The sequence below is a fragment of the Anolis sagrei genome, chromosome 12 (assembly GCF_037176765.1).
Source record: "Anolis sagrei isolate rAnoSag1 chromosome 12, rAnoSag1.mat, whole genome shotgun sequence".
Lineage (NCBI taxonomy): Eukaryota > Metazoa > Chordata > Lepidosauria > Squamata > Dactyloidae > Anolis > Anolis sagrei.
Genome location: NC_090032.1, coordinates 12875575 through 12893404, shown reverse-complemented (window position 1 = coordinate 12893404; position 17830 = coordinate 12875575). Strand labels below are relative to the sequence as shown.

General features: G+C 44.9%; 2 protein-coding genes across 2 annotated transcripts; both read left to right on the top strand.

Moving 5' to 3' along the window:
* C12H11orf98 (chromosome 12 C11orf98 homolog) lies at positions 1-6611 on the top strand. Its single transcript, XM_060758262.2, has 4 exons — positions 1-98; positions 2063-2187; positions 3510-3607; positions 5444-6611. Exons 1-4 carry the CDS (start codon positions 63-65, stop codon positions 5581-5583), a joined length of 399 nt encoding a protein of 132 aa, XP_060614245.2. The 5' UTR covers positions 1-62; the 3' UTR covers positions 5584-6611.
* Positions 6612-8508: 1897 nt separating this feature from the next.
* On the top strand, positions 8509-17779 carry INTS5 (integrator complex subunit 5). Its single transcript, XM_060758260.2, has 2 exons — positions 8509-8704; positions 12124-17779. The coding sequence occupies exons 1-2, from the start codon at positions 8616-8618 to the stop codon at positions 14924-14926; spliced, it is 2892 nt and encodes a 963-aa protein (XP_060614243.2). The 5' UTR covers positions 8509-8615; the 3' UTR covers positions 14927-17779.
* Positions 17780-17830: the final 51 nt, after the last annotated feature.

Sequence of the window (17830 nt, the reverse complement as noted above, 5' to 3'; positions counted from 1 at the left end):
CTGCGGATGGGCACGTGGTTCCCAATCCGGAAGTTACGGGGTGGAGGAGATCTTGGTGCAGGATGGCTCCCTCGGGGAAAATCAACCGACCTCGGACAGTAATTGAGACTCTCTTTCAGTCTTCTAAGTTTTGAATAGGAATCCTTTCTCCGGATTTTCAGAGTTGTCCTCTTTCCCAACAGAAAATATGTTAAACTATTGTCAGTGTGGTTACAATATTGATGGGTGGGATTTGTAGTTTGGCGGAGGCCTCAGCACTCTTTGGTAGAGAAGGCTGAAGACCTCAATAAAACTATGTCTTGTCGAAGGCTTTCATGACCGGAATACCTGGGTTGCTTTGAGTTTTCCAGGCAGTCTGGCCAAGTTCCAGAAGCATTCTCTCCTGACGTTTCGCCCACATCTATGGCAGGCATCCTTAGAGGTTGTGAGGTCTGTTGGAAACTAGGCAAGTGGGGTTTATATACAGGGTGAGGCAGCATAACTTCCTTTTTTCAAAACTTAATAAAACCCATTGTATGAATCAGATTTTTTTAATAATGTAGGCACATACCTAAAGTTTTGTTTTATGTAGTTTTGAAGATCAAATTAGGTAGGTGACGCCCCCCCTTCTCCATACACTAAGTTAACTGATTTCTGGCGTTTGTCACGATTCTTGCCAGCATATTGGGCGTTATGTTGGCAATTTCTTCCTGGATGTTGGTCTTCAAACCTTGTAAGGTCCTTGGACAGTTCACATAAACACGGGATTTAAAAAAAAAAAATCATAAGGGGCCAAATCTGGAGAGCGGACCGGCCACTCCAAATCCTCTTGAAAAGTAGGCCTCAACGGCAAAAGCACGCTCCTTGCTGTTCCAGCGCATGATGGCGACTGAACTGTGTCAGGACAAATCTTTATACTCCCGCCTCTCAAACGAGACCAGTAGCACTCTGCTACGTCTTCTACCGACTGAATGGCACGCATTTTAAAAAAGGAAGTTATGCTGCCTCACCTTGTATATCTGGAATAATGTCCAGGGTGGGAGAAAGAACTCTTGTCTGCTGGAGGTAAGTGTGAATGTTGCAATTGGCCAACTTGATCAGCATTGAATGGCCTTGCAGCTTCAAAGCCTGGCCACTTGCTGCCTGGGGCAATCCTGGTGTTAGCTTGCCCTGATTGATTCTTGTCTAAAATCTCTCCCCCCCCCCCTTTTTTTGTGTTGTTCCTTATTTACTGTCCTGATTTTTTAGTTTTGTTTTTTTAATACCGGTAGCCAGATTTTGTTCATTTTCATGGTTTTCTCCTTTTTGTTGAAATTGTCCACATGCTTGTGGATTTCAGTGGCTTCTCTGCATAGTCTGACATGGTGGTTGTTGGTGTGGTCCAGCATTTCTGTCTTCTCAAATAATATGCTATGTCCAGGTTGGTTCATCAGGTGCTCTGCAATGACTGACTTCTCAGGTTGAGTTAGTCTCCAGTGCCTTTCATGTTCCTTGATTTGTGTCTGTGCAATGCTGCATTTCATGGTCCCTATGGAGACTTGTCCACATCTGCATGGTATATGGTAGACTCCTGCAGAGGTGAGAAGATCCTCTTGTCCTTTACTGAGTGTAGCATTTGTTGAATTTTATTAGTGCATCAGTAGGTAGTTTGTACATTGTGTTTCTTCACCAGCTTCCCTAAGTGCTCGGAGGGTCCCTTGAACACTTTTCCTCTGTGTGGATCTTTGTCTTAACTGCCATGGCTTGCTCTCGGTCTAGCAGCTCTTCTGAGCCTGTAGAGCCAATTGAGGTGGCTCAGGTCACTTCAGAGGAGGTGGGCTTTGCAGATTCTTTTTGCACAGTCTGTCAGGGCTTTAGTTGTGCTTCTTTTTTGACCTGGGTAATTACTTTTTATGTAGGTATCTATCAGTGTGTGTGTAGGTGGCGTCAAGCTGCACCGAATTTTATAGTGTAGCAGCAAAAGTTGTATTTGACTTCTTCTAAGAAGCAGCACTTGTGTAAGGAAAGAAAGTGAAATAATCTGTTCCAGGAAAGGTTTGCAATATTGGAAAAGCTTTTTGCCCCTTTGTGTGCCTTTTTTTAGGAACTTCGGAAAAACGTTTGTAAGAGGCGACGTGTCTTGAGCAAACAGAAGAGGAAAAAACACCGGATTGTTGCAGCCATAGTGGACAAGGAGCTCATCATTTCTCACCACCTGAAGAAGCAATCGTGAGTTATATTTATTATTATGTTTATTGTTATTATTATAATTTATCTCTGTTATTATAGTTTAGCTTTCGTTACACCCAGGATAGACTACTACAACATGCTCTATGTGGGGTTGCCTTTGAACACTGTTCAGAATCTTCAAATAGTCCAACGAGAAGCAGTGAGGTGGCATACAGGGAGCGCACAACTCCCATGCTACATCAGCTCCACTGGCTGCCCGTTTCCTACTGGGCACAATTCAAAGTTCTGCCTTTGACCTATAAAGCCCTAAATGGCCCCAGCCCAGTTTACCTGTCCGAATGCATCTCCCTTTATGAACCACCACAAAGATTAAGATCTTCAGCGGAGGCCCTGCTTTTGGTCCCACCACCGGGATGAGAGACAGGGCCTTCTCAGTGATTGCCCCCCAGCTATGGAATTCCCTTCCTGGCAATATTAGATCGGCCCCCTTCCCTCCTGTCCTTCTGAAGATTGGTGAAGACCTGGCAGTGCAATGAAGCAATGGTGTCCTGAGATGGTTTTTAAGCAACTGATTTTAAAGTGGATATAAGTGATTTTAATGTTTGTGTATATTTATGGTTTTATGTCCCGGCATTGAATGTTTGCTGTATATATGTTGTGCTAAGTCCCCATATGTTTTTAGCCTGCAACTCCCAGAAATCCCAGCCAGTTTACCAGCTGTTAGGATTTCTGGGAGTTGAAGGCCAAAAACATCTGGGGACCCCAGGTTGAGAACCACTGTGCTAAGCCCTGAGTCCCCTGCGGGGTGAGAAGGGCGGAATATAAATGTTTCAAATCAATCAATCAATCAATAGTTATATTTATTATTATATATTATATCCTACTTTCCGGAAATTTCATTTATTTATTTATCTATCATGTCAGAAGCAAATTGAGGGTACAGTTATAATGCATTTCAAAACACAAGCAAAGTTGTGTCTTTTGACCAGAAGCTGGCCACTTACAGTGCCTCTGGTGTCGCTGTGAGAAGGTCCTCCATTGTGCATGTGGCAGGGCTCAGATTGCCTTGTAGTAAGCAGTTTGTGATTTACTCTTCCCCACACTCGCATGTCATGGATTCCACTTTGTAGCCCCATTTCTTAAGGTTGGCTCTGCACCTCGTGGTGCCAGAGCACAGCCTGTTCCCTTTCCTAGTAAAAGGAAAAGAGAGCTAAACTATGGCAGGCCTTTCTCAAGTTTGGGGAGAGCAATGTTTGCTTTCTCAAAATGTTGAACTACATATGAATGATGTAGGTTTCCACTGAATTCTATGAATGGGCCATTGGTAATTTCCTTTATGCACTTCTTGTTTTCCTTTTCAGATCCAGCGCACGAGCAAATATTACTCTCTCTGGGAAGAAGAGGAGAAAACTGCTGAAGCAAATCAGCCATGCCACCAAAGAAAAAATAGTTATGCAGGGTAAAGTTGCTTCTCTGACATTGGGAATCCAATGTATTTGAAAGGAGCCATTTTGAGGAGTAGTGGTCCATAGGTTAAGAGCTGAAGGAATGGGATCGAATTAAGGGAAGAGGGATTTTTAAACCATTAGAACCAGCACTCTGTGGCAGAAAAGCTTAAAGCTAGACAGAAAATGGATTCCCTGAATCGCAAAGACAAAAAGCCACAACAAACAGTAGCACACCAATCACAATAGTATTTGTTTTTAACAACTTATATGCTACAATAATGGACATATACAAAGAACATAGAGCTGTTGTCAACACAGAATCTTGTCAAAATGATTCCCTTCATTTTGTAAAGGTGATTAAAAAAATCATACACTTTTATTGTATTTTAAAGTTGGTTGTATTGTTTTAATCTACTGCTGTAAACCGCTCTGAGCCAAATTGGGAGTGGCAGTATACAAGTCAAATAAATAAATAAATAAAAATAAATAAAACCATAAATACTTTAGAGACGACTTCTCCTTGAAGGCGTGGATTCCTTGCTCTCTTGTAAGTAGAAGGTTATAAATCCAAAAATCTATGAAAAGATAATTCTCTAATGAAACTGTTATATGGAGCTTCCACTTGCTTGTAGAGAATTTCCACATAGAGGATTTCCAAATCCCAGACCGGTTTCAGCTATATTAAGTCTTCCTCAGAATCACAGAATGCAATGGACATCAAATATTCCTCTGGTGAAAAAGTATGAAATTACAACGATGAAGTGGACCTATAGGGAATATACACAGGTGGCTAGAAAACATTCCAAAAGTTAAATATTTCCATGTATAATGAACATATGAGACATAAAATGTAAAATAACATAATACATCAAGTTCATAGAAGATGTTTTGCTCACATCTATGGCAGACATCCTCAGGGGTTGTGAGGTCTGTTGGAAACTAGACAAGTGAGGTTTTTAGATCTGTGGAATGTCCTAACACTCCCCAACAAAAGATTCCCCCAGGCAGGAAGCAGTCAGGCTTTGAAGCTGCAACACCATCCAATGCTAATAAGGTGGCCAATTGCAGCATTCACACTTGCCTCCAACAGACAAGAGTTTTTTCTCCCACCCTGGACATTGTTCCACAGATATATAAACCCCACTTGCCTAGTTTCCAACAGACTTCACAACCACTGAGGATGCCTGGCATAGATGTGGGTGAAATGTCAGGAGAGAATGCTTCTGGAACATGGCCATACAGCCCAGAAAACTCACAGCAAACCACTTCCAGTCAGAGTTGGAAGGAACCTCAAAGGTCATTTGATAGGACATCAGATACTATAACACCCTTAATAATTGTCATCCAGCCTTATCTTAAAAATCTCTGATGAAGGATCATCTTTTGTGTAACCCAGGGGTCCTCAAACTAAGGCCCGAGAGCTGGATACGGCCCTGGATAAGGTCATTTACCCAGCCCTCGATCAGGGTCAACCTAAGTCAGAAATGACTTGAAAGAACACAACAACAATCCTATCTCATCAGCCAAAAGCAGACCCACACCCCATTGAAATACTAATAAGTTTATATTTATTAAAATTGTTCTTCATGTTAATTATTGTATTGTTTTAAAGTGTTTTTTGCTCTACAAATAAGATATGTGCAGTGTGCATAGGAATTCATGTTTTTTTCAAATTATAATCCGGCCCTCCAACAGTTTGAGGGACTGTGACCTGGCCCTCTGTTTAAAAAGTTTGTGGACTCCTGGTGTAATTAATGAAAATTGACTATATGCATCACAGATTGGGATTTATTAAAAAGTGCATGGGAAAATGGCTGTTCAATCCCTTCTTTCTCTCCTTATTGCAGTTGATGCTTCTCCAGCTCCAAGTACAAAGGGTCAAAACAGAACGGAAAAGAAGAAGAAGAAGAAGGAAAAACTGGAGGGCTGCTCTGATGTAGAAATGGTGGAAACTGAGCCCACACCAAGACCAGAAATCTCCCTGTAATGCCTTCAAGCTCAGTTTTCTTGCTCCTCTTTGCTGCCTGAGATTGTAGCACGATGGGACTGAAAGTGGGGGTGACAGGGATGCGCAGATTGCAAAACCCAGAAAAGCCAGCGGATTTTGACCCTTAGACTTTGATACAACAAATTCCTTAAAACACAAAGACTTTGGGGGAACAAATTGAATGTCAGCCTAGTTACTGCTTCCCTTCGCAAGTTGTTTTTGGTGCCTTATCTTTAAAACACTGCATGCTTGCTAGTACATGGGTACTACAACTCGACTTCCAGTCTTAATGATTTCCATAAAAACCACATTGATACAATGTGTTGTCGAAGGCTTTCATGGCTGGAATCACTGGGTTGCCATGAGTTCTGGACTGTCTGGCCATGTTTCAGGAGCATTCTCTCCTGACGTTTCACCCACATCTATAGCAGGCATTCTCAGAGGTTGTGAGGTCTGTTGGCAACTAGGCAAGTGGGGTTTATATATCTATGAAATAATATCCAGTGTGTGAAAAAGAACTCTTCTCTGCTTGAGGCAGGTGTGAATGTTGCCATTGGCCAGCTTGATTAGCATTGAATGGCCTTGCAGCTTCAAAACCTGACTGGTTCATTCATGCTAATCAAGCTGGCCAATTGCAACATCCACACTTTCCTCCAGGAGACAAGAGTTCTTTCTCCCACCCTGGAAATTCCACATATATATAAACCCCACTTGCCTAGTTTCCAAAAGACCTCACAACCTCTGAGGATGCCTGCCATAGATGTGGGGAAAATGCCAGGAGGGAATGCTTCTGGAACATGGTCATACAGCCCAGAAAACTCATAGCAACCCACATTGATACAGTTTGTGTGCATGTGCATATACATGCTCATAGAGCAAGAATTTCCAACACCAGAATACAATTGGAGAGAAAGAAACTCTGTATTGTAAAACTGAGATAATCAAAAATTTCTGTTTCTATGTATTGAAGCTTTGTGTGTTCTGAGGTCCCAAATTTTGTCTCAATAAAATGGCAAGAAACCATTCCATATCCTGGATTTAGTGTTTTTCCTGACTGGCTGAGGACAGGAAGGTGTTTCTAGGCTATTGTAAGGATAGGGGATTAGGATTATATTTGTTGTACTCTTTCAAGCCTATAAGGCTTCAAATATAGCCTCAGAAACAGAGTACCTGTGAAATTCAGAGAAAATTGTAACCAAATTATACATTGGCCATTGGAACTGAACATAAAGTTTTGGAGAAGTTGACAATGGAATGTTTGCAACTTGCATTGCTGTGGCGGCAAGTACTTGATGAAATCACAGATCCCTATTCCAAGAAATCTGCACTCTCAAATTGATGGAAGGAATGGAAGGTAAACATAAGATGTATAAAACATTAGCAATATAGGGCTCCTGTGAGTTGTATGGCCATGTTCCACAAGCATTCTCTCTGGACATTTCACCCACATCTATGGCAGGCATCCTCAGAGATTGTGAAGCCTGTTGAAAACAAAGACAAGTGGGGTTTATATATCTGTGGAACAATGTCCAGGTTGGGAGAAAGAACTCTTGTCTGTTTCAGGCAAGTGTGAATACTGCAATTGGCCGTCTTGTTTAGCATTGTTTGGCTTCAGCCACCCAAATTGGTTTCTACAGGTCAATGGAGACTCCACCACAGACATCAGAGAGCTACAAAACCAAGAACAAGTCACGAGAGTCAAGACAAAGAGCCACCAAGAGGAAAAGTGTTCTTTCAAGTGGTTACCTTACCATACATTAAAGAAACTACTGACCGCATAGGCAAGCTGATGAAGAAACACAACCTGCACACTATCTACAGACCCACTAAGAAAATCCAACAAATGCTCCATTCAGCAAGGGACAAGAGGGATCCTCTCACCTCTGCAGGAACCTATAGAATACCGTGCAGCATACATAGGGACCACCAATTATTATATTTATTTCAAACATTTGTACCCCACCCTTCTCAACTCCTGGGAGGGGGACTCAGGGCGGCTGAGCAGCATTGCCCACACGAATCAAGGAATAGGAAAGGCGATGCAGACTGATTCAACCAGCGAAGACAGCCTCAGCAGAGCACCTGATGAACCAACCTGGGCACAGCAGATTATTGGAGAACACAGAAATGCTCGACCACTAACGACCACCATGTCAGACACAGAGAAGCATTGCAATCCGAAAGCATATGGACAACAAAAAGGAAACCATGAAAATAAACAAAATCTGGCTACCAGTATTTTAAAAACTCTAAAACCAGCACAGTAAATGAAGAGAACACTCAAAAAGCTGGGGAATTCCAAACAAGAAACTATCAGGGCCAGCTAATCACTCCCTGCAAACAATTCTCCCAAGCAGAAGCAGCAAGCCTTGAAACTTGATTAGCGTTGAAAAACCTTGCAGCTTTGAGGCCTGGCTAATTCCTGCCTGTGGGAATCTTTTGTTGGGAGGAGTTAGCTGCCCATGGCGCAGTGGGTTAAACCCCTATACCAGCAAGACTGAAGATTGACAAATCACAGGTTCGAATCAGGGGAGAGGCAGATGAGCTCCCTCTATCAGCTCCAGCTCTACATGCGGGGACATGAGAGAAGCCTCCCACAAGGATGATAAAAACATCAATTCATCCGGGCGTCCCCTGGGCAACGTCCTTGCAGATGGCCAATTCTCTCACACCAGAAGTGAATTGCAGATTCTCAAGTCGCTCCTGACATGACAAAAAAAAAGCTGCCCATGATTGTTTCTGGCTATCAGTATTAAAAAGCTGATAGCCAGAAAAAACACTCTGAAAACAGGGGAGTTATAAACATGCTAACCCTACCCAATAAAAGACACCCCCCACCCCCCACCCCGGGCAGGAAACCACCTGGAGGTGATCAAAACAAAGCGGAACTTTAGGGACGGAGGTCGCAGAAGCCGCACGGACCGTTTTGACGGTGACGCCGCTGTGTTCTATTTTTAATCTTCCCCCCGCACGCGCGGTCGAAAGCCGTCGCCGCGAAGAGGAAGGCACTTTGTCTTGGCTGCGAGGCCACCATGTCGGTCCTGTGCGACCCTCCGGGGGTCGTGGGCCCCGCGGGGCCCTCTTCCAGCCCCAGACCAATGCCTGGCCCCTCGTCGCTTAGGTAATATGTTGAAGGCTATTCAGAAGGGGAGGGAAGGACATGGCCTCCTGGAGGGGCGCCCATGATCGGCTCTCTCAACGAGGATGGAGCCTGGATTTGAAAGCAAGCTCGGTTAGATCAGGCCTGGGCCATCTTGGGCCTTCCCTCCAGGTGTTTTGGACTTCAACTCCCACAATTCCCCACAGCCTCCACCCGTTTCCTTTCCCCCCTCAGCCACACAAGCATAAGCGGCTGAGGGGGGAAAGGAAGGGCCCTGAGGCTGTGGGGAATTGTGGGAGTTGAAGTCCAAAACACCTGGAGGGAAGGCCCAGGCCTGGGTTAGATTGTGTTTGTAACAGCTTGCATAGGCGCAGTTGGAGCTTTTCAGTTAACTGAACCTTAGATATGCAGATTGTTGTTGTTGTTCATTCGTTCAGTCGTTTCCAACTCTTCATGACTTATTTATTTATTTATTTATTTATTTACTGCGCTTATAGACCGCAATTCTCAGCCCAAGGGTGACTCATTGCGGTGTACAACATGGAAACCAGTGCAAATTACAAGACATAGTGTAAAAAATCCAGAGCTCCCTGTCGGCCGTCACCATCCCCAGCTCCTTCAAGGTCAAGCCAGTCACTTCAAGGATGCCATCCATCCATTTTGCCCTTGGTCGGCCCCTCTTCCTTTTTCCTTCCATTTTCCCCAGCATCATTGTCTTCTCTAGGCTTTCCTTTCTTCTCATAATGTGGGCAAAGTACTTCATCTTGGCCTCTACTATCCTTCCCTCCAATGAAAAGTCAGGCTTTATTTCTTGAAGTATGGAAGGCACTCTCAGAACTTTCCTCCAACACCACAGCTCAAAAGCATCTCTCTTCCTTCGCTCAGCCTTCCCTATGGTCCAGCTCTCACATCCGTAGGTGACTACGGGGAATACCATTGCTTTAACTACATGGATCTTTGTTGCCAGTGTGATGTCTCTACTCTTCACTATCTTATCAAGATTGGACATTGCTCTCCTCCCAAGAAGTAAGCATCTCCTGATTTCCTGGCCGCAGTCTGCATCTGCAGTAATCTTTGCACCTAGAAATACAAAGTCTGTCACTGCCTCCACATTTTCTTCCTCTATTTCCCAGTTGTCAATCATTCTTTTTGCCATAATCTTGGGGGGGGGGGGGGTGTTATGTTTAGCTGCAACCCGGCTTTTGCGCTTTCTTCTTTCACCTTGATTAGAAGGCTCCTCAGCTCCTCCTCGCTTTCAGCCATCAAAGTGGTGACATCTGCATATCTAAGGTTGTTAATGTTTCTTCCAGCAATTTTCACCCCAGCCTTGCATTCCTCAAGCCCTGCACATCACATGATGTGTTCTGCATACAAGTTGAATAGGTTGGGTGAGAGTATACAACCCTGCCGTATGCCTTTCCCAATTTTGAACCAGTCTGTTGTTCCATGGTCAGTTCTTACTGTTGCTACTTGGAGATATGCAGATGGTACCACTTTTATGGCTGAAAGCGAGGAGGAGCTGAGGAGCCTTCTAACCAAGGTGAAAGAAGGAAGGGCAAAAGCTGGGTTGCAGCTAAACAGAAAGAAAACAAAAATTATGGCAACCAGACTGATTGAGAACGGGCAAATAGAGAGAAAAGACGTGAAGGCAGTGACAGACTTTGTATTTCTAGGTGCAAAGATTCCTGCAGGCGCAGACTGCCGTCAGGAAATCAGAAGACATTTCTTTCTTGGGAGGAAAGCAATGACCAATCTCAATAAAATATCACACTGGCAACTAAGATCCGCATAGTTAAAGCAATTGTATCCCCTATGGATGCGAGAGCTGGACCATAAGGAAGGCTTAGCGAAGGAAGATTTGGAAGTGTGGTGCTGGAGGAAAGTCCTGAGAGTGCCTTCCAACCAGTCCGTCCTCCAGGAAAGAAAGCCGTTCTGCTCCCTGGAGGGAAGGATATTAGAGGCAAAGATGAAGTACTTTGGCCACATCATGAGGAGACAGGAAAGCTTATAGAAGACAATGATGCTGGGGAAAAAGGAAGAGGGGCCAACCAAGGGCAAGATGGATCCTTGAAGTGACTGGCTTGACCTTGAAGGAGCTGGGGGTGGTCACGAAGAGTCGGAAGGAACTGAATGAATAAAAAACAACAAAATGAACTGATTCTAATATTCTAGTCACAGGGAAAACATGTTGTCGCATTTCATAGAGTTTGCAGATATTGTGTAAAATACAAAATAAAATGGAAGGAAGACCATTTTGAAGAATAGAAGGCATTCATAATGTATATATTGTCAGAATGCCAACAGTGTGGTGCTGTCAAAGAATCGGGAGAGCCAAGTTCAAGTCACAACTGAAACTCATTGACAACATTGGCCTCCTGCACACTTTGTCTCCCACAGACCTCTCTCCCACAGACCTCTGTGTATATAAAGATAAATGTTTTCCCCTGACATTAAGTCCAGTCATGTCCGACTCTGGGCATTGGTGCTAGTCTCAATTTCTAAGCCAAAGAGCCAGCGTTGTCCATAGACACCTCCAAAGTTATGTGGCTAGTATGACTGCATGGAGTGCTGTTATGAGATATGTGTGTGTGTGTGTGTTTGTCTGTGTATAGTGGTGGAGCCCTCGGTGGCGCAGCGAGTTAAACCAAAAGGTCGGCAGTTCAACTTCGGGGAGCAGGGTGAGCTCCCACTGGTAGCTTCAATGTTTGCCAACCTAGTAGTTCAAAAACATGCAAATGTGAGTGGATCAGTAGGTAGTGCTCCAGTGGGAAGATAACAGCGCTCCATGCATTCATCCTGGCCACATGATCTTGGAGGGGTCTACGGACAATGCCAACTCATTGGCTTAGAAATGGAGATGAGCACCATCCCAAAATCAAACACGACTAGCCTTAATGTCAAGGGGAAACATTTACCTTTATACATATGAGTATGAACTTTGAGCTCATTGGAAGATACTTTGGATATACAATAGTCTCACTTATCCAACTTTTGCTTCTCCAACGCAGTCCAGGGTAGGAGAAAGAAAGAATCCTTGTCTGTTATAAATTTGTAAATACAGTAATTACTACATAATGTTAGCATGTATTGAACTGCTTTTTCTCTCGATTTTTTTGTAAAACATGATGTTTTGGTACTTAATTTATAAAATCATAACGTAATCATAGCGTAACCCTAATCCTTAAACACTTCTTATTATCTAACATTTTCGCTTATCCAACATTCTGCTGGCACGTTTATGTTGGATAAGTGAGATTCTGCTGTAAATGTAACAAACCCCTTGTTTAAATAGTCTGAATCTAGTTAAGGGGACTCCTTCACAGGAAACTTTTCTTGGGGCAGAATAACAAAGACAATGAACTTTCCCCTCGAGTTCTTACATCTCTCTCAGAGTTCTACTCACTCAAAACTGATGATGTGTTTCGTTTCTCTTCTTGCAGTTCACAAGAACTGGCCCAGGAGATCAAAGCCTTCCTCAGTGGCATAGACCCTGTCCATGGCAACAAACTCACACTTAAAGAACATGCCCGCTGTGGAATTTTGCTGCTGCGCAGCCTGCCACCTGCCCGCAGTGCTGTCCTGGACCACTTACGGGGCGTCTTCGATGAGTATGTGTGCACGTACTTGCTGGATCTGGAAAGTGGCGAGAGTGGGATAGTCTCTATTCACACCCAGGGTCCCAATCTGGATGACGTGGTGCAGGAGATCCAAGCCGTGCTGTCTGACTTTGTCCGCATGAACCCCAAGGCATGGGCTGCCTTGGTCTCAGCCTGGTCCATTGATCTCATGGGGCAACTGAGTAGTAAGTATGCTGGCCGACATGGCGTGCCCCATGCCAGCAGCCTTAATGAGCTCCTTCAACTCTGGATGTCTTGCAAGGCCACACGGACCTTGATGGAGATCTACACCCAGTGCCTTTCCTCTATGATTAATACCTGCCCGGATGCCTGTGTTGATGCCCTTTTGGATACCTCCGTCCAGCATTCGCCTCACTTTGATTGGGTAGTAGCCCATATTGGCTCATCCTTCCCCAACACGATTATCAACCGTGTGCTGTCCTGTGGCCTGAAGGACTTCTGCATGCATGGGACGGCTTCAGTGGACCTCCTTTTCCCGAGCGCCACATCCTCTGATAAGAGAGTACCCAAGATTGCTTCAGTGGTGGGCATCCTGGGCCACCTGGCCTCTCGGCACTCAGAGAGCATCAAGCAGGAGCTGTTGAAAATGTTTCACGGGAGCCTGGGTCCCACATGGGACCAGCAGCAGAAAGCCACGGTACCTTTCTTGCTCCAGTTGGCCATTATGTCCCCTACTCTGCTGGGCACCATCTCCGTTGAACTGGTGGATTCTCTCAAGCCAGCCATCCTCAACCAATTGCACCAGCACTTTGTTCTGCTGCCTCGGGAGGATCTAGAAAACATGGTCAGCATCGTGGTGCACCTCATCTGCCAGACATCGGAAGGTGCGTACCAGACCCTGCAATTCCTCATCAACACAGCTATGCCAGCGTCTGTCATCACCACCCCATGCTTGGCCGTTCACGATAGCGTACGAGAGGCTTGTGACCGCATCATCCAGCTCCTCCTCCTGAACCTTCAGAAGCTGGTGTACAACAGAGGTTCAGCCAACTTGGCAGAAGCCCCTCCCCGCGTTATACCTTTCTTAGATGAGCTGAAGGGCCATGTGCAGGAGCTTTGTATGGAGACACTGCGGCTGGAAAGGAAGCGCTTTTTGTGGCAGCACCAGCTGCTTGTCCTCCTTTCTGTTCACTGCACTCCAAGCTGTGCCAGTGAGGCTCTCTTCTATCTGCTGACTCTAGCCAAAGGCCAGGAAGAACTAAGTTTGGCCATGCAGCTCTATGCTGTGCTTAGCTCTTGCATGAGTGACCTGCTGCCAGCCACCGTCAAGAAGTCTGTCTGCCAGATTCATTCCGTGGGCCTCTCTGAGCAGCACACGGCCCAGTTGCTCCAAAACCTGGCAATGATCATACAATGGGAGGGAGAGGGCCCTACCTCTATGGGCCACCATCTGGGTCAAGCTGTCTCCTTCCACATCTATGACTTTGGCCAGCTCCTGTTGCACCACAATCCTGAGGTGGCCCAAGCGGCCGCCTTACTTCTTTCTGTCTGCCCCATCCCAAAGGCCATTCGACCCGCCCACCTTCTCTTCCTCATCCGCTCCGCCGTGCACCACTTCTTCCTCGTTCTGCACACCCAGTGTCCCACCGGCATCAGCTATGCAAGCCGCCTCCTTTGCTGCCTCAGTGGGGCATCTCTCACAGCCAGCAAGGCTATCCTCCAGTACTTGGTGGAGGGAGCCCTGCATCCCAGCAAAGCTGAGCTCTTTGGTGGAGTCTCTGAGCCGCCATTGATGGCGAATGACATCTTTTTGGAAGGAGCCAAGCTGTCTCTGCTGGACATCAACCGGCGCTTCATGACCGCGGTGAACTTCTCCGGAAGCGTGTGGTCGGTGTTCCACGCCGGAGTTATTGGCCGGGGCTTAAAACCACCACATGCCCCGCATCAGCGGGAACTGGAGGAGATATCTCACAACATCCAGAACTTTTTAACCTTGTTGCTTCAGTGTTGTGGGATGGGCCGCTATGGCCAAGAGCCTGCCCAGCATGTTTCTGTAAACCCGGAGGCAGCAAAGACAGTGGCGGTGGTTCTAGTGGAGACGGTATGTCCAGATGTCACCAACAGTGAACTGGCCTGGCCTCCCGAGGATCACACACGCAACACTGTGGAGCGGGACATACAAATTGGGCGTGCTTTCCGGGACAACCCTCTCCTATTCCAGCTTCTGCATCTGGTGGCGGTGGGCCGACCGGCCTTGTGCTACTGCTCAGTGCTGCTCCGCGGCCTGATGGCCACCCTCATGGCCCACTGGGAGGCTTCGCGGGAGAACGACACCACCAGCTCCCCTTGGCACCTGCAGGCTTCTTGTGACTTGGTGGCCTGCATGGGGGAAGGCCATCTCCTTCCCGCCGTTTTGAGCAACATGCATGAGATCTTTGACCAACTGGCCCCCTTTGAAGTCCACCTTTTGCTGCTCAGCGTTTGGGACTACATGCATGACAACAGCCCTTTGCCACAGAAGTTCACCTTCAATGCCAGCACCGGGCGCTTCTTCCGGGACTTTTCCAGAGACGCTGATGCTGGGAAATACCTTTGTGTTTTACACAGCGTCCTGCATAAGAACATTGACCGTCTCGGGCTGCTTTCGGGGCGGTTCCATACTTAACGGCGTCCTTGCAGTTCTAACGTCAAGAATTGAACCTCTTTTGCAGGTCTTAAGGCATGGTTGCCCTGCCTTTTAAAAGCAATTGTGACATTTATTTAGATTTGCCCCCAAAAGGAGTATCACAGAAATGGAGTAGAAGTTGTAGGTCAGGCATGGGCAAACTTGGGCCCTCCAGGTGTTTTAGAGGGCCCAAGGAATTCCACAATTCCTAAAGCCTCAGGCCCCTTTCCTTTTCCTCAGCTTAAGTGGATGAGGGTGAAAAGGAAAGGGCCTGAGGCTGTTAGGAATTGTGGGAGTTGAAGTCTAAAACCCCGGGAGGGCCCAAGGTTGCCCATGTCTGTTTTAGGTGGTTTTGTGCCCCTTATTTGTTGAAAAACAACCCCAAATGGTGTCTGCAGTTGATCCGAGGGAGGGTCTTTGAAAGCAAGATTGAAAATGGTTGAAAATACCTTTAAAATAAATAAATGTAAATGTAATAATAAGCAATAGATGGGTTTGGTTTTGAAAGACAATGCAAGGCCTTGCAAAAAAGCAAGCCACAGTATTGGCTATATATACTGCATACTAAATACTTTCATTAGCTCCAAAGGAATTTTCAAAATGTAACCTCATGTGTTGCAGGTTATTTATTCAGTTTATATGCCTATTTTCTCTCCCCATTTCCTCAAGGCAACTAAATGTTCGGTTGAAACTGGACATGAAAATTTTGAACATAATGAAAAATCATCCCAACAATGTGAAATAATTCACAGTTAAAACACCTGACATCATGACAATATAAAATCATCCAAAAGCATACAATCTCTCTCTCTCTCTCTCTCTATCTATCTATCTATCTCTATCTTATCTATATCCACAATAAAAGTGAAAATATATGTGTGTGTATGTGACTGACAACCTCCTGCTTACATAGGCAGCCTCCCGCCTCCCACCATAGCCATAGCTCCCACTACTCAGGTGACACCAAAGGCCTCCCTCCAGTCACATTGTAGGTTACAATGAGTGCTGCAAACATAATAATAATAATAATAATAATAATAATAATAATAATCTTTATTTGTACCCTGCTACCATCTACCCAAGGGACTCGGCGCGGCTTACATGAGGCCAAGTCCAAAGTACATCAAACAAAACATCAATAAACACAACATAAATAAAACAGTCAATAAAATACAAATCATATAAATCACATAAACAAAAAACAACAATCAATAGTGACATATAAACAATTTTAAAAATGGCCGGGCCAAATGTAATAGATTAAAATTGAAAATATGCTGACACGAACAAGGTAAAATATAACGGATAGGAGTTTTTAGAGAGAAACGAGGGAACACAGTCCATCCTAAGTCAGTATTAAAGTGCATTATGAGGGCATATTGCTGAGAGTTATCCTTATTCTGGGAAGGCACACTGGAACAACCACGTTTTCAGGCTCCTCCTAAAGACTGTACAGGAGCCCTACCGAAGTCCCCCAAAACACCATACTGCCCACCATCCAAGTGAAGGCTTTCCTTCTAGATTTTCTGTTTTTCCTCCACCACAGACATCTCAGTGTTTCTTTCTCTCTCCATTGGTGTGGAATTTGCCTCACCCTACCCACTGCCTCTCCCTTAACCCTTTTCTACTCTTCTGTGTCGCACAGCAAACAGAGGAATTTATCAGCAACTGAACATACTAGAAGTTTGGGGAAAATTCACCATGAATTGTAGGAGTTGTAGGTACTGAGATTTACAGTTCACCTGCAAATCAATGAACACTCTAAACCCCACTAAAGATGGAATTTGACCAAACTTGGCACACAAAACCCCCATGACCAGCAAAAAATACTGGAGGTTTTTGGGGAAAATTCACCTTGATTTGGTGGAATTGTAGTTCAGTTACATTCAGAGAGCACTGTGAACCCAAACACTGATGAACCTGGACCAAACTTGGCACACATACCTGATATGCTGAAATGTAATTACTGGAGGGGTTTGGGAGAACTGACCTTCCTTTCTGGGAGTTGTAGGTCACCCACAGCCAGAGAAATGGTGACCTCCACCGATGATTAATTCAACCTACTGGAGGAGTTTGAGGAGATTGACTCACCATAGTGGGAGTTGTAGTTTACCCTACAGCCAGAGAGCACACTGAACCCCACTGGTGATGAGTCTAAAGCAAACTTGCCCAACATAAACTAAGTACTAATTGAGTTTTTTGGGGTTAACCATGCATGATGTGAGTTGTAGTTCACCCACAACTTTATGAATTTTGTACAATTAAAAATTGACTTTTTTTAAATAGCCCAGGCAGCGCCGGGGACCCAATCTAGTATTAAATAAAAGCACACATTCTGAAATCTTGCTCAGGAAAGGAATATTTGAAACAGGCCTATTGGGGATTATTACACAGAGGTCTTCTGCCAGTCATGTTTATGTCACTTCAGTCTTCACTGAAAAGCACTTCAACTGGATGATGGCTGAATAAAGAAATCTTCCCAGAACCTAAGATAACAGAAATTGTCACACTTTGGCTGTATCATTAAAAGGCACAGACTATTAGGGTTGGAAGAGACCTCTAGGGCCATCCAGTCCAACCCTATTCGGCCAGGCAGAAAGACACAGTGAAAGCACTCCTGACAGATGGCCATCCAGTTTGCCCTAGCTGCAAGAGAAGGAGATTGAAATATTTGAAAGGATGTCATATTGACATGTTATATTGATGTTTAACTGTTTATTATTATTTTAATTGTTTTTAACTGTTTTTATGATGTGGAGCATTGAATTTTGCTACTTTGAGTTGCCCAGGGGCTGAGAAAAGCGGTATATAAATGAAGTAAGTAAATAAATAAATAATGTCACATTGAGGAAAGGGGCTAAGCTTGTTTTCTGCTTCTCTGGACACTAGAGATTTCATCTAAAT